At 46.7% G+C, this 15,079-nt stretch overlaps 1 protein-coding gene across 1 annotated transcript in view; it reads right to left on the reverse strand.

Moving 5' to 3' along the window:
• MOV10L1 (Mov10 like RISC complex RNA helicase 1) overlaps positions 1-2,022 on the reverse strand; it is a 61,308-nt gene extending 59,286 nt beyond the window's left edge. Inside the window, exons 1-2 of the mRNA XM_036760834.1 lie at positions 1,882-2,022; positions 304-463 (exon numbers count right to left, since the gene is read on the reverse strand). Of these exons, the coding sequence (XP_036616729.1) occupies positions 304-463; positions 1,882-2,007 (286 nt within the window). The 5' untranslated portion in view covers positions 2,008-2,022. The remainder of the gene's footprint in view (positions 1-303; positions 464-1,881) is intronic.
• Positions 2,023-15,079: the final 13,057 nt, after the last annotated feature.

The following is a 15,079-nucleotide window of genomic DNA, read 5'->3' on the forward strand; positions in this document are numbered from 1 at the left end:
GAGATGTTCAAGTTTCTTGTTATTACTGTACTACTACGTCCTCTGTAATTAATTTTTCCTTTATGAATTTAGCTGAAAAGGCATTTGGAGCATACAAGCTTAATAATGACTTTTGGTTTTTGACTCCATTTCCTTTCAGCTTTTTTATTTCCTTATCGCTTCATGGCTTTGCCTGCTGGCATGACTGCAATTCTTGAATGCCCCGTTTTCATCTCTCTTAACTGATGCTTATAACCATCTTAAAATGGAAATGTTAAACACATGGAAAACCAGTTTTTTACAATAAAAAAATACAAACCATACCTTCACAAACATCCTGCATGGAGAAGTAGGTTGTCTGATTGATGTAGCCAGCATCCTCAACAAGAGAAGTGATACAGCCAATCAAAATCTTGGTACTGGAATCAGGAAGTTCGCAGTAATTTTTGCTGTCATCTTCCCATTTATCAGAGACAGCTTCAACCTGCAAGGAAAACACGCTGAGCTCTATGCTCTGGGGGCTAGGGTGAGGAATGATTTTGGTTAAATGACTAATGAATACAAAATGTCCTAAAGGGGTTAAATTTCTTCAGACTACTGAACATGTGCTTGAGGTGTAAGGGGCTAACAGGAAAAGGAAAACAACTTTATTGCTTGTTAGCCCATCTACCAAAAGTCCGAGTTCTGATAACAAATGCATTTAGGGAGCATGCCTGTGGCCCATGTGAATAGTAAGAGCCGCTAGTGTTTATGGTTACAACCATAAGGTTCCAAAGGACTCCGTCAGGGACCTCCCTTTAAGGGAGGTGCTACTGTCCCCACTTTACAAATGAGAAAATTGAGGCTGATAGAGGTTCGATGATTTGCTCAGGATTACAGAGCTCTAGGGGTTTGAGGGAGGATTCTAATTCAAGTCTTCCTAATACAAATGCATCTGGCTGTGTAAAGCACTGAAGGAGAAAATCAGATGAACAAGGCCCGCCCCGGAAATTTATGGAAATAAGATTGAATCACCACCCCCCCTCCCCAACTCAGTGTGTACGGCAAACTCTGGCTCTGTTCAATTAGGTTTCAAGCAAATCTCAATTCTGTTTTCTCATTCTTTGTGGATGTTCTCTCCCCCTACTAGAACGCCAGTTCTGTTACTGATTTACATGATCCCAGGCTGTCCCCAGAAGCCAGCACAGCATTCTTCACAGAGCAGGCGCTCAGGAAGTGGTGGCTGCATTCAGCATCTCACATTTCCCCTCAATCCTTCCCAAGTGATCACCGTGCCTCAAGTCCACATCCTTGACCAAAACCCCACTTTGGTGCCTCCCTAGGGAGTGGAGCTGAATCTAAGCTCCCAAAGGCACAGCAGACCTTGCATGGACGGACCGGGGGGGCCAGAGAGTCAGCGTTTGGTAATGCCTGGTCAAGTGCCTCATTGATTACGGGGCGGCTAGCTCCCTGAAGCCAAACTCATGAGAACACTACTTAAGTTTAAAGAGCTGAGATCTGCATTGCTGGATGGTCAGAGAGCCTGCAGTCCCCATAGCTTCTCTTAAACAGGATCTACCGTAAGCAAAGCAAGCTACAGGGCAGCAAGAGCAGTTACTATCAACTTAATTTATTCACACAACCTGTTAGTACTTTGCCCCTTCCCTCACCTCCCAAATGCCACAACAGTCTCCCAGGCCATGTTACCTCAAGGTAGACTGGGGATCATCATGACCTCTTAGGCCATGGATTCTGAATACAACCTATGTCCAAAACTCGGCATCACCCAGAATTTAAAGGCATAGCTAAAGAGTGAAGGAGAGTACTAAGAGACAGATGGCAGACAGTGCCCACATGCTCCTCAGATTGAAACTCTCTCAGCGTGCAAAGAAAAGAAACCACTTCCACAGCCATTCAACTCACTCTGATAGCTTTCAATCCATTGGATATCTTATCCTCCTCCACAATGGCAGTCACCTCCTGGCCAATGTTTAGTGGCACGCTGCTGGTGACGGCATCGCTGGTGAAGCACACTAGATCGTCAATCATCCCATAATCACTACAGTATCTGGTCACGACTCCCTGAACAGTTTTCAGCTTGGTTGTACCTACATGACGAGTAAGCACAATGTTTAAATCACAAACAATGAAAATTAGAAATGGAAGTGAGCCTCATCATAGAAAGACCTGGCCTACCAAGAGTGAAACTTCTAAAATGAAGAGCCAATCTATGACCCACAGGCAGGTCACCTGACCCTGCTGAAATGGGGACAGTAATGCCTTTAATACTAACCTCGGAGAGCAGTTAAGAGGTTCAGATGAGACAATGGATGCTGAACATTTTAAAGCATCATTTGTCAGCTACTGTCATTACCACCACCCAGAACAAGTATCTAAAGCATCTGGACTACAAAGATTAGGGAATTTCGACCTCTAGCTCACTGAACGAATGACTCTTAAGCCATGTATTCACTGCACTGGATACAGCTCATTGTGTGTGTGTGGGGAAGGGGATGACATACATGGCAGGGACTGGGATTGTAAGAACTAGACTCTGTCTCCTGATTCCTGGGGCTGCCCCTATTCCAGTTATCTTAAAAGCTCCTCACACCTACAGCGTGACACAAAAAACCCAACAATTTTATTTCAAAGTCACACAAAGGAGAGACGATTAAGGTACAGCTGTTAAATGAGACAAGGCTTCGGGCAGGGAGGTGTGACATCAGAAAAACGGCAGCTAAGGTATAAAAAGGACAGAAACCATGTGTGGGCTCTGGACGATAAAACAAAGTGAGCTAGATGTTTTAGAAATGAGACCACATGATTTCACAGGAATGACAGACTTGGTAGCAGGAGACTCCAGCCTAGACTCCTGGGGCAATGAAAGGTCTCTTAGTGACCAGGTGGAATTGCTCATCATGAGCGATGTCACCTGTGCCGGGATCTGAGGGGAGAGAGCTTCTCTAGAGAGATCACATCAGACAGACTTGGAGGGGTCACACAGCTGGACCTAGTCTAGGTCCAATGACAAGGGGCATGGAAAATCGGCAGTTGTGCTGAGGGGACGGCCACTCCTCGGGGATGGGTCAGACCGGCCTCATTCATACTTTCACCTTTTAGAAGGTGAGGGAAGCGATGAGGGCAAGTCATCCTGCACCCGATGCTAACCAAGGAAGTAACCAGGAACGCAAAGACAGCCCTGACAGAGTTCCTTCTCTCCTCCAGACTTTGCAATTGGTGATATGGGCATCCTGGCTGATTCTTCTAGCTCCCGTTTTTCCTGGCTCTCTCCCATGCTCAGAATGCTCTAATTTTGCTTATTTTTACCTCCATTAGACTGAGAGCTCCTTATGGCAGGGACTTTTTTCTCCTTTCTTTGCACCTCCAGAGTTTAAAGTATAGTGTCTGGCATATAGTAGGTGCTTAATGTTTGTTGATTTGACCCAAATAACTGAAAAAAAAAAAACACCAAGAGGTCTAGGAAAAGTCCGGAGAAATTTCAAGGATATATTCATTTCACCTGGTGATGGAGGCGGGAGGGTGAGGCCCCGTGTAAAAGTTTCATGGACACCAAAGAGGTGAGGACACCAACAAAACTTTGGCCAGTTGTGCATTTTAGTTAAGGACTTGGCACAACATGAACAAAGGGGGTGTACTAGGTTGTTAATTCAAAGAGGGAAGCCTGAAATCAGGGACTTCTCTTGTCTTATTTAAACTTGGTGTATCACCCAACCTGAGTCAAAGTGCTCAAAAATGGTTTGTTGAATGAGGTGTGCAAGTGTGTGTGTAGAACTAAGTATTATTCAGTGCCTACTAAGTGCCAGACATAGCACTAAGAGCTTTATAAATATTATCTCATTTGCCTGGCACAAAACCTTGAGAGAGAGAGAGGCTATATCTGCTTTACAGATGAGAAAACAGAGGCTGTGCTTAGGACTTAGAATCCAAAGAATGAAACGATCCCTGCTCTCAAAGGTGCTTCTACTCTGCTAGACGAGACAATCAATACAAACGTAGGTATACACAGAATAAAGAGAATACATCCAAGGCAGAGAAGGTACTAGCAGCTGAGGATCAGGAAAGGTTTTATGCAAAACATGGTATTTGAAGGAACACTGATGTGAAGCAGGTGGTAATTCTATTAGGAGGAGGGGAGGAGAGACAGGCAGTGAATGCCAAGATGGACAATAGGGTGGCGGCCAGTCTGACTAGATCACAGATTGTGGAAATAGTAATGCAAAATGATTTTGGAGTGATAGGCTGAGAAGGGCTTTAAAAGCCAGGAGTTTCTATTTTATTTGAAGGTTAGATCTGAACTTAAGGAAGATCATCTTGGTAGTTGCACGCAGAGTGTACTGAAATGGGGAAAATCTGGGGCAGGAGGCCTTTAGAATATCTAGGTGAAAGCTGAGGAGGCCTTGTGAAATGAGAGAAGATGGCAGATGTAAAATATTGATATAAAGTTTGCCGAGTGGTTGGATTGGAGGCAAGAGGCATTTATTTTTTTTCTGAACACTGTCATTTTAATCATTGTTATTTGTAATACACTATACATTATAATATGCAAGTATAATTATTAATATTCTCATGATTCATTATTAATAGTAGCTATAACTATAAACTATAATAATAGTTTCATTACCCAGCACCTCTGTTTTTTTAAAATACATATTCTTTTTGCATAGTGTAGTAAGTCATAAATGAAAAGTGAGCCTCTTTAACGAAGCCTTGGTATAAGAATTGTGCATATTGGTGTACTGCGAAACCCAGTGGTTCTTAGTGATTAGCATAATCATAAAGGTCAGCTAGGTGGCAAAGCGGACAGGGCACTGGGATTAGAATCAGAAAGACTCATCTTCAGGAGTTCAAATCTGGCCTTGAGAGCGCTTACTATGTGCCAGAACAGTGAGGGACACTGGGAGGGGGACTCATTAGCAGCTGAAGGGGCAAGAGAAGATTCCTGGAGCTGGCGGGATCTGAGCTGAGTCTCGAAGGAAATCAGGGGAAATGAAGAGGTGGAGGTGGGAATAAAGAACATTCCAGCAAGGCGGGGGTGGGGGGGTGGGAAGGGTGGAAAAGACTCAGGCATGGCAATGGGGAGGGAAAAGCAGAAGAGTCTATGGGGGAGAAGAAAATGTCAGAAGATCAGGGAGGCAGGCAGAACTTTAAAAGCTCCACAAAGGGGTTCACAGTTGATCTGGGAGGTAGGAGGAATAGGTGAGAAACTTACCACTGAGGTTATGAGCCTGAGAGACTAGAAGAATGGACATGCCTTTACGTTTAAAAGAAGGGATGGTAGGTGGGGGAATAATGAATCCCATTTGGGGAACACGATGGGCTTGAGATGTCTGTAGGACACCTAGTTAGAAATGTTGGTGACAGAGGGTGAGAGATTAGTGAAAGACTGGAGGCTGGAGATAAGAGTGTGTGTGTAAGGGATTACGCCTTTATTAGGCACCTATTGTTTGCCAGGCACTTTACAAACATCTCAATAGATCCTCACAACAGCCCTGAGAGGGAGATGCTGTTATCACAAACAGATGTGAATTTGGCCAGGGTCACACAACTACATGTCAGATTTGATTTTCTTTCTCCCTGCAGAAGAGAAAATGGCTTCTTATTCATTGACAAAAGTATATCAAAAATAAAGGCCTGCAAAGCTGCACTGATGGCCCGAGGCTGTATTACATAAATTGGCTACAAACACATTCCGCACAATTGTGTGACCTTAGAAGCAGGCATACAGAAGCTGAGGGGTGGATGGATGCCGTGATCCAGGTTAGCCTTCGGCAAATTCTGAGCCGCAATAAGACAAAGGGGCAAGGATAACAGAGTAGAGGGCAGAGAAGGGCTGAACTGGGTCAAGCCTGGGGAGGGAGAAGAGCAGAGATAATGACCTGGCAAAATGCGTGGGGTGGAGGAATTGGAAAGAGGCGCAGCGTTCTAGAACAGATGGTTAAAAGGATGGCTTGTAAGTCTTTAATGGCCATCATTATGTACCAACGTAGATTTCCCACACCAACTCTGAGGGAGATGATCCGAGTGTTACCAGGACACCAAAAGACCTCGAAACCATGCCCTGCAGCGTCTCAGGAGTCATCAACCATCTCTAAAGCTGGGCAGACCGGGGGCTTTCACACCCACACGCTGCCCGCTCGGGCCCCACCTGGATCAGCAGCTTAACAGAAAATCCCCAGTTGGGGAGCAGGGGGAGGAGTCATCAACCCGAGCCCACAAAGTCTAGCGGCTGGCCCACCACAGCCGGGCCAGTTCTGGGCCTCCTCCCTTTCTGTAGCGGGGAGGGAGAATTTAAACAACCCCCACTGGGCTGCCCGGCTCCATTCGGCGTCTGCCGGACTTACGGCGGCTTAGGGCCGTCTACAGGCCACGTCCCCGCCGAGTTAATTTTTATTGGCTAAGAGCGGATATTTTCATTTGTTTCCATAAAGTCTGGTGTCATCAGCCCGGTCTAATCCGGCCGGTCACCCACCATTCGGGCTCCCTCTCCCCGCTTCATGTCCCTCCATCTGTTGGCCCTCTTTCAAGGATGGACCAAGGGCCGCCACACCACCGCCTCCAGGAACAGAAGAGGGTCTGGGACCCTGCAAACGGACGCTCCTCCGGGGGTACGCCGGTCCTGGGCCCACCTAAGCCTCTCCCTCCACCCACATCCGCCCCTTCTGTGTATTACAGCAGATCGGCCACAGAAATACAGGGCGGGGGCAGGGGCGCCGGTCGGGCTCCATCAGATGCGGCCCAGCAGGAGGGCCGCCGAGGCCCCTAAAACGGGCGGGGTTTCCTCTGGGGGGCCCTTTTTAAAGAGGTTACAGACAAGAACCGTAGGGATAATGAGAATGGAAGGCCCGTGAGGTGAGGAAACTGAAGCAGGCAGGGTCTCGCGGCCAGTGTCCCGGGTGGATCCCGACTCCACGTCCACCCTGTCCACCCCCACTCCCAGGACCGCGAGCTGACTCCTCCACGCTCCTTTTTTAACAATGGGCACGAGTGGGCCTTCGCAGGCCTGCTTTGGGAGGAGGGTGGCGCATTAAAGCTTTCTAAAGCGCTTTAATCCGCGCCGGGTCCCGCGGGCCGCCCTGTCCCGGTGCCAAGAGGAAGACCCGGCGCGCTGAGGCCTCCCACCCGCCCCTCTCCCCCACCTGGGGCCTAAAGCGGAGGAGGCCTCCGGCGCCAGGCTGGGCCGGCCCCTCCAAGGGAAACTGGGGCCCCGAGGTGCGGGGGTCCTGGCCCCTCCCCCACCTTCGTCGGGCTCCTGCGGCCCCGCTTCAGCCTCCTCCTCCAGGCCGTCGGCTCGCCTCCACAGGAAGGAAAAGGCCTTTGACACGAGCCGGAGCATGGCGGGGCCTCGCCTCACAGTCCGCGGCGTACCCTTCCTCCTCAGGGAGCGCGCCCGCCCAGGAGCGAACCAGCCACCCAGCCCGCGCACGCGCGCGTGTGTCCGTCCGCCCACGTGACCTCGCGCAACACGAGGCCCGCCCGCTTCGTCCAATGGGAGGACGGCCCGCGCTCGCGCCGCACGCCTCGGCCGTTAGCTCCGCCCCCGCGCTCGCGCCGTCCCACGTGGCCCCCGCGCCCTCGCGCCTCCTAGGCTTAGACCGGGGGTAAAGGGCGGCCTGTGACGAGGAAGGCGGGTCAGAAACCTCTTTAATCTCCTCCTCACCTCCCCCATTTGGGGGAAAAACCCAAAGCACACGGAGCCATTGGGAGCAAATGAGCGGGGCTCTTGTCATCTATTCAAGCGGAGGCCTTGGGCGTGGTCAAGGGGGACCCTGGCCTAGAGGAAGCTGCCGCGAGAACGCCCCGTGCGTCCGAGGTTCCCGCCCCGACACGCCTCGGCGTGTCGACTTCATTCAGTGGCTTTGCTTGATTGCTTAGGAGCCTCCCTTTCACCTCTGAGCCCCTGGGCCGGACCTTCCTTGGCCTCCGGCTTCCTCCCCCTCACGTGCTCATGACGTCACCTTCCTGTCTAGGTCCTCGAGTCCGTTTGGAGCTCGTCCTGGAGTGCGTAGCTGCTAGCGCTTCCGGCCCTGGTCACCCCCTCAGGTCTTTGGGCGTTATCCGTGCTGGTCTTCTGAATGGCGCCAACCTATCGATTGTTCTGTTGCTCTATGGACCCCAAACAAGGCCCGAATGGCTCTGGTGACTACCGCTTTGGAGGGCGGTTGGCCGGCTGCTGCTTCGAGGGCTCCGCCGCCATTGTTACTCTTGAGATGCTTAATCTTTTGTTCTTCCGGATTAATTTAACTTAATTATTTTTAGTGCTACAAAGTAATCCTTTAGCATTGAATAACCGAGTTAAAGCAGGTGCTATTGTTACTTTTTGTTATACTGTACGCATTTACCCCAGAGTAGTAACATTTCTTGAACTATTTAGGTCTATGTAGTTTTATTTCCTTAAAGTCATCCAATTTCTTGGCGGGTATTTTTTTTTGCTTTTCAGTCATTTCCAACTCCTCATGAGCCCATTTGGGGTTTTCTAGGCAGAGGGACTAGAGTGGTTTGCCATTTCCTTCTCCGGCTCATTTGACAGATGAGGAAACTGAGGCAAACCGGGTAAAGTGACTTGCCCAGGGTCACACAGCTAGTATCTGAGGCTGGATTTGAACTCAGGTCATCTCCACTGCAGGCCTGATTCTCTGTGCACTGTGGTGCCGCCTTAAATACGGCGTGTCAGCATAAATATCCTTCGGATTTTTTCTTTTTACTAATTTGTCCCTCCTATTTCTCCTACCCAAGTTGAACAAATTAAAAAAAAGCAGTAAAGACCTCAGTTCCCAGCTGCCTGATCCAATAACATTTCCACGGGGGCTTTGTCATGTGTCTGTCGCCTTCCTTCTCTCCGATCCGTGATTTGCAAATATATGATTTATATGCTGAACTCGTTTTTATAAGGTAATTGTAATTTCTCGTTCTGTCTCCCTATTTCCCTCTAAAACCATCCATTTCCTTATTTCTTGCGGCACAATAATATTCCGTTACATTCTGTCACCACGATGTGTTTAGCCGCTCCCCAATAGGAGGCTAGTTTTTGGCTGCCAGGAAGAGTTGCCACAAATATGATTATACATGTAGGTCTGGTTCTTTCCCCCTTTCTTAGTTTTCTTGAGGGGCGGGGTATAAGCCAAGTGGTGGTATTATGGTTTCCTCCATCTTCCAGGAGTTGAAATGCACGCACAGTTTAGTTATTTTGGGCAAGTTACAAATTGTTTTCTGGGTAGTGGGACGGATTCACAGCTCCACCATCTCCTCTCTTTTACTTCTGAGATATTTTGGATTTCCTCTCTCTTAACCAGATTGGCTAATCATGTAACAGTCTTGTGAAATTTATCTGTTTGTTGACCAACTTTCCTCTGCTTTAATGAGTTTATAGAGGTGTTATACTGACAGCGAGCAAGATGCGCCACAGAGTATAAGTTTTAAATGGAAAAGTTTATTAGCCGGCGTCCGTTAGGGGCAATTGACAGCCCAAATCAAAACGACCTCGAATTGGGGTGAAAAAGTAGTTTATATATAAAATACAGGGTACAGTGGTTAATTATCTCTTGAAATGTTATTTTGCAGACTCGGCACGCCTGTACCTTTTATGACCATGATAAAAGGAACCTCCTCAATAGATTGTAGATACAACACATCAGATAGCTGACAAAGTGTCAACTGAAATTACAACCCAGGATCCCTGTGTCCTACTTGCCATAACTCCCACAAGGAAGGCTCAAGATAAGGCAGAGGTCATATAATTCAAGATAATGTCTAGGGCCGAGGCTTTCATCCTTAATGGCCATAGACAGACCAAGGGATGCTCCAGCTTAGTCTGTTGACACAAGATAGAGACATCTCTGAGCCCGCTCAGTTAGACAAAGGAAGACCGTTAGGCATCAGGCTTTTTCTGGTAATTAGCTTACATTCCTTGGAAATGTCTTGGGGGCCCAGGACACTTGCTGAACGCCAAATGTCAGGAACTCAGTCTGTTTTTCTTATGCAAACTGGGGTTTGTAGTTAGGGGCTGGGGGCAGGGTTTTTCTGGCAATAGCTGGCTGCTCAGATCACCTACAGTAGCCATGCCAGGGACTTCCCTCTGGAAGAATATAGCCAGCGTTGGACTACCATATATAGGTGGGAGCAGCTTCTTTCCTTTTGTCGAATAACTCGACTTGGCTGTCTTTAAAACTCCCAGACTGGGGCAGGCCCTCTCTGTCTGGTGGCTTATGAGCCATGCTGAGGAAGTATGGGAAGGAAATATGCCCTTGGGGTGTTGGGAAAAATGTTGATATTTTTGTTCATTCTCTACCTTTGAAGTAAATATTCCTTTGTAAAAGCTAATCTGACTATTGAGTGGTTAAATGGAATTGGGGTACTTGGGCCCCTATAATTAGGGAGACATCTTCAGCTGCAACTTGAGCCAATGGCAGATGAGAAATCACTCCCCCCTCCCCCACCAGAATCCTGGGGAAGTGAGTAGAACCAGCCCTCTGACTCTAACCCTAAATATAATGCCTGGCCTTCAGGCAGGAAGGGGATTAAGTCAATAGCTTTGCCTGGATCCTGTATCACATTAGTCCCACCAAATTCCAAGTCTAAAGTTCCTCGGAATTGCTTCCTGGGACCCTGGCTTCTCAGGACTTTCCTGCTGAGCTAGTTGCAATATCCAGTCTGGAATCCTGAGCTCTTAGATTTCCCTGGCTCAAATTCCTGGGTCCTGGACTCCGTTCCCCATACCTAGAACTGAAAAGGACAAAGGAAGCAAGATCAAAACCCTACCCCTGTTTCTTGGGTTTAACAGGAAGGAAAGGTGGCCCTTTTCCACCGCACTTAATGCCTGGCGCCCATGTTATAGGTGAATGAGACCTTTGGCCCTGAATACCAAGCATCCCAGCCTGGTGACTTTAAAGATACAGCCAGCCCTGGCTTAGACGATGGAAAGGTGCCTTTCCCACCCACGCTGTGGGCCAATTCAGATTTAGTCCCAGAAGCGAGTCCTGGGTGCTTCCATGTGGGTGTCGCCATCTTGGGTAATCAGGGCAGGAGCCAAAGCTCCATTACCGTGTGCCCAATGGTGTTTATTGTTATTGCTTTGTGGTGTAGGTGTAGCCTGAGATCTGCTGCTAGGCGCCTTCCTGCCTGTTTTCTTTCATTATTTTCACTCCTGTTTGGGTTTTCATGATGCTACTTTCTCCTGGATGGCTTCCTACATGTCAGTCTGCTCCTTCTTACTTGCTTTTGCTGTTTCAGTACCGTGTATCATTATCATGCCCTGAGTTAGAGCGTCCCTCTCTTCCCTTCCCCCTTCCCCTCCTCCCCTCTTTTCCCCACCCTTCCCTTCCCCTTCCCTCTTTCTCCCCTCCTCTTTCCTCTCCTTGAGATTCTTGGCCTTTTGTTCCTTCAGATGAATTTTGAGATTATTTGGTCACTCTGGGCCAGAGCCAGGCTTCCTGCTGTACACACACACACACACACACACACACACACACACACACACATATGTATATGTATATATATATATGTATGTATGTATATGTATATATATATATATAATATCCTTATATATAATAGATATTTAATAAATGTTTTCTAGTTGCTGAATTGGATGAAGACTACCAACTCTTGCTTTTTTCCTTGTTTGGTTGAGTTTATTGGTTGAGATATGTAATATGTGTTTGATTTAGTTTTTATACTATTAAATTAGTTAACTGGGGATTTGGAAAATCATTTGGACGAGTTTATGCTTTTTTGGAGGTGAGATGAAATAGTGGAAACAGGTAGCTGCTCTGTTGTTTCTGCTCTGTCGCTGATCCTGTAATTTAGAGGTATGTGATTTCCTCTTATCTGCATGTTTCCTTCTTATACTTGTTGCTGCGTCTGGAGAGAGTAGTGCTGTCAGAAAAATTCATCATTGGTAAATCGATCTGGTGATTCTCTCCTTAGATGAGCACTCGGACAGAGCCCGAGTCTGAGTCAGTCGCTAGTTCGGAATTCTGAAGTTTTTCTTAGCTTGTACAATCTTCTGGGGCCTGTCCTTTCCTCCCCAAACCCTGGTCACCTCAGGCCTGCACCAAAGGCTTTGAATAGGACCATTGAAAACGTAAAATGGAATTTCACACATTTTACCTGAAGACCCTGCACAAAAGCAGCTTGCTGGCTACTAAAGAAAATCTAGTATTTTCCAAAGACGCTGACCATGACACCGCTTGCTATCCTCATCACCATAACGGCCTTTCAGTCCGTTTGACCCCTCCTTAAGAGTCCCACGGCACTCTACCATGACCTCTCAGAGGGCAGGGAGCACCCTCCTCCTTAGCCTACATTACTCAGAGGTCTTTCTCCACAACCTCCTTTAGTCTTGTGTCCTATGAAGGAAGAGGTGTCCCTTCTTTTTGCCAAGCCAGTGTCTCTGCATGCACTTGGTTCGATCAGTCAGCCTGTATTTATTAAGTGCCTACTATATGCCCAGTGTACTAAATGCTAAGCACGGGCGGTACAAACAAAGGCAACAATAAGGCCCCTCCCTCAAGGATCCCCCCATTTGAGTGGGGAAGACAACGTGCCCACAACTACGTCCACAGAAGAGATCAAAGAGTGAATGGGAGGTGGTGGTGGAAGCTCTAGCAGAGGGCCAAGGCCAGCATGAAGGGCCTCTTAGAGGAGGTGAGATTGGAGCTAGTCCGGGAGGAAGCCGGGGAAGCTAGGAGGCTGAGGTCTTCTCCAGGGGATCGTCCCCACCTTCTCACCAATCCTTTGATCTCTCCCTGTTGCCTACAAATTCTCCAATCTCTTCCCCCAGCCTTAAAAAATCTTCTCTTTCTCCAACCTCACCCGCTAATCTCCCTTCCCTTCTGTGAGTAAACTTCTTCAGACCGCCGGCCGTATTTGGTGTCTCCACTTCCTCTCCTCACATTCTCTTCTAAACCCTCTGCAGTCTGGCTCCTGCCCTCACCTTGGCTCCCTGTTACCTCCAGGATCAAATATGAAATCTTCTGTTTGTCTTTTAAAGCCCTGACCCCTTTCTCCCTATCCATTACATGTTCCTCTCATCCGCGTTCTCTACCATCCTGCCGCGTGGTCTTCCTCCTGTTCTCACCAGACCCTCCATCCCCTGTGCCTTTTCATTGACTGCCTCTTATATTAGGCTAACCCGGAAGTCTTGCCTTTGCCTCTTGCTTTCTCTGACTTCCTTCCACACCCAGCTCAAATCCCAATGCCTGCATTCCCCACCCTACCCCTCTTCTTCCTTGTTAGTACTTTACCCTCTTAGCTTCACTTCTGTCCACAATCTCCATATTTTAGAGTGGCTTTTGTATCTTGTCTCACTCATTTGAATGTAGCTGTTGTACCAGAAGCGAGCGAGACACACCGCAGAGTATAAGTTTTAAGTGGAGAATTTATTAGCCGGCGGCCATCGGGGTACGGCACCACAAATCAATGGCAAATGTGTTGGGGTGATGGCTTGGCTTATATAGGATATGGGGGTACAGAATGGGGGAAGAAACAGGAACAAAGGTCCTGGCTGATCAAAAGATTCAGTCAGGTTATCGTACTAGTGGGATAATCTCATTTACATTCCTTGGTGGAGTCACGGAGTCCCAGGGATATCTCCCAGGAAGGGTCTGTCAAGTTATCTCTCAGTGGGATGGTCCTATCTATTGACATTCCAGGAAGGAGCCATGGAGTCCCAGGGGGTTTGCTAAATACCAAAGATATCTGAGTCCATTCTTTCTGGGGGGGCTTGTCAGTAGCTAGGGGTTACTCAGGGGTTCCTAATTTTCCTTGTATTACACTGTATTATATGAAAGAAATAAGGAAACACTTCTCAGTGAGTGAATTGATGAGCTATAGCGATGACTACTTTCCTTAATGGACCTGCACTCTCAGCAATCCAGGGCAGTTTAGGAATTTTCGTTTGTTTTGGCTTCGAGTTTTAGTAATTGAGTACAGTCTTTGTAATTCCATGCAAATGGTGGAGACATTTGAATAATGTTTTTCTTTAAATTAAAAGAAAGAGAAGATGGTTTATGAGTTAGAATCAATTTGAATTATTAAGGTATTTTTTTTGAAAAGACATTTATTAAGTGAAGAATGGCCCAGAGAAAATTGGGAACAGAAATGGCTGAATTCATAGGTTAGACTTTGTGAAGGTGGTCACTGAACCTTTCTTGTTTAAAGGAAGATAGCAGTTGAACATAACATTGAACTTAGGATGTGAAAGCTGATGGCTTTGCTAAAATTGGACTTGGGGATAGTGTAAGATGCTGGTGTCTTTGTATGTTATGGTTTGAGCTGTTTCGTAGTTATAATGGTTCTTAACAGGTTCACTCTTAAAAGACTGTTGTTGCTATTCAGCTGCTGGGATTTTGGGGCTAAGTGCATTCCTTCTTTCCTTGCTCACTGAGCAGAAAGAAAGGGTCCAAGGGAACTGTGCTCACGTGTATTAGTACTGCCTACTCGAATTTTAATTGTGTTACTTGATTGGGACTGTATTCTGTTGAAGTGCCTTTCCAGCTTAAGTCAAGTATGTAAATGTTTGACCTTTTAAAGATCATCTTTTTCATTATTATGATCACTAGTTAAAACAAAAGTTCTGGAAATGGCATAATAAAAAGTTTTTGTAAAAACAAGTTCATCATTGTTTCAAGGAAAACACTTAAGATTTAATAGTGTAAGTAGGAAGCATCATTAATTTGTATTTTAAAGAATTTGTAGTTTCCAGTGATCTTTCTCATTAAGAACTAAAGCATACGAATTATATACAAGAGAGAACCTATTTTAAATATTATTTTGAGAGGTTCGAAAGCAAACATAAGTTAACAGTAAGCATTTTCTTAGTTTTCAGGTCGACCACAGTTTTTTAAAAGAAATGTGAAACATACATTAAACTGTTCTATAGCCAGAGAAATGATTTGGTATTAGGGTGAAACTTTTCTGTGTATGAAATCTTACTAAAGTTATCTTCGAGGTTCTTCTCCTCATTAAAATTCAGGAGATGGTCCCCTGTTCCCTGGCTTAACTACAGTTTTTGCTGGGCTTTTGTTCCATTTCTGAATAGATGTTTTTGAAACCCAAAGTGGAGGAACAAACTTCTCAAAGAAAGGATAAATTGTTAACCAGTGAG

Source organism: Trichosurus vulpecula, chromosome 5 (assembly GCF_011100635.1).
Source record: "Trichosurus vulpecula isolate mTriVul1 chromosome 5, mTriVul1.pri, whole genome shotgun sequence".
Lineage (NCBI taxonomy): Eukaryota > Metazoa > Chordata > Mammalia > Diprotodontia > Phalangeridae > Trichosurus > Trichosurus vulpecula.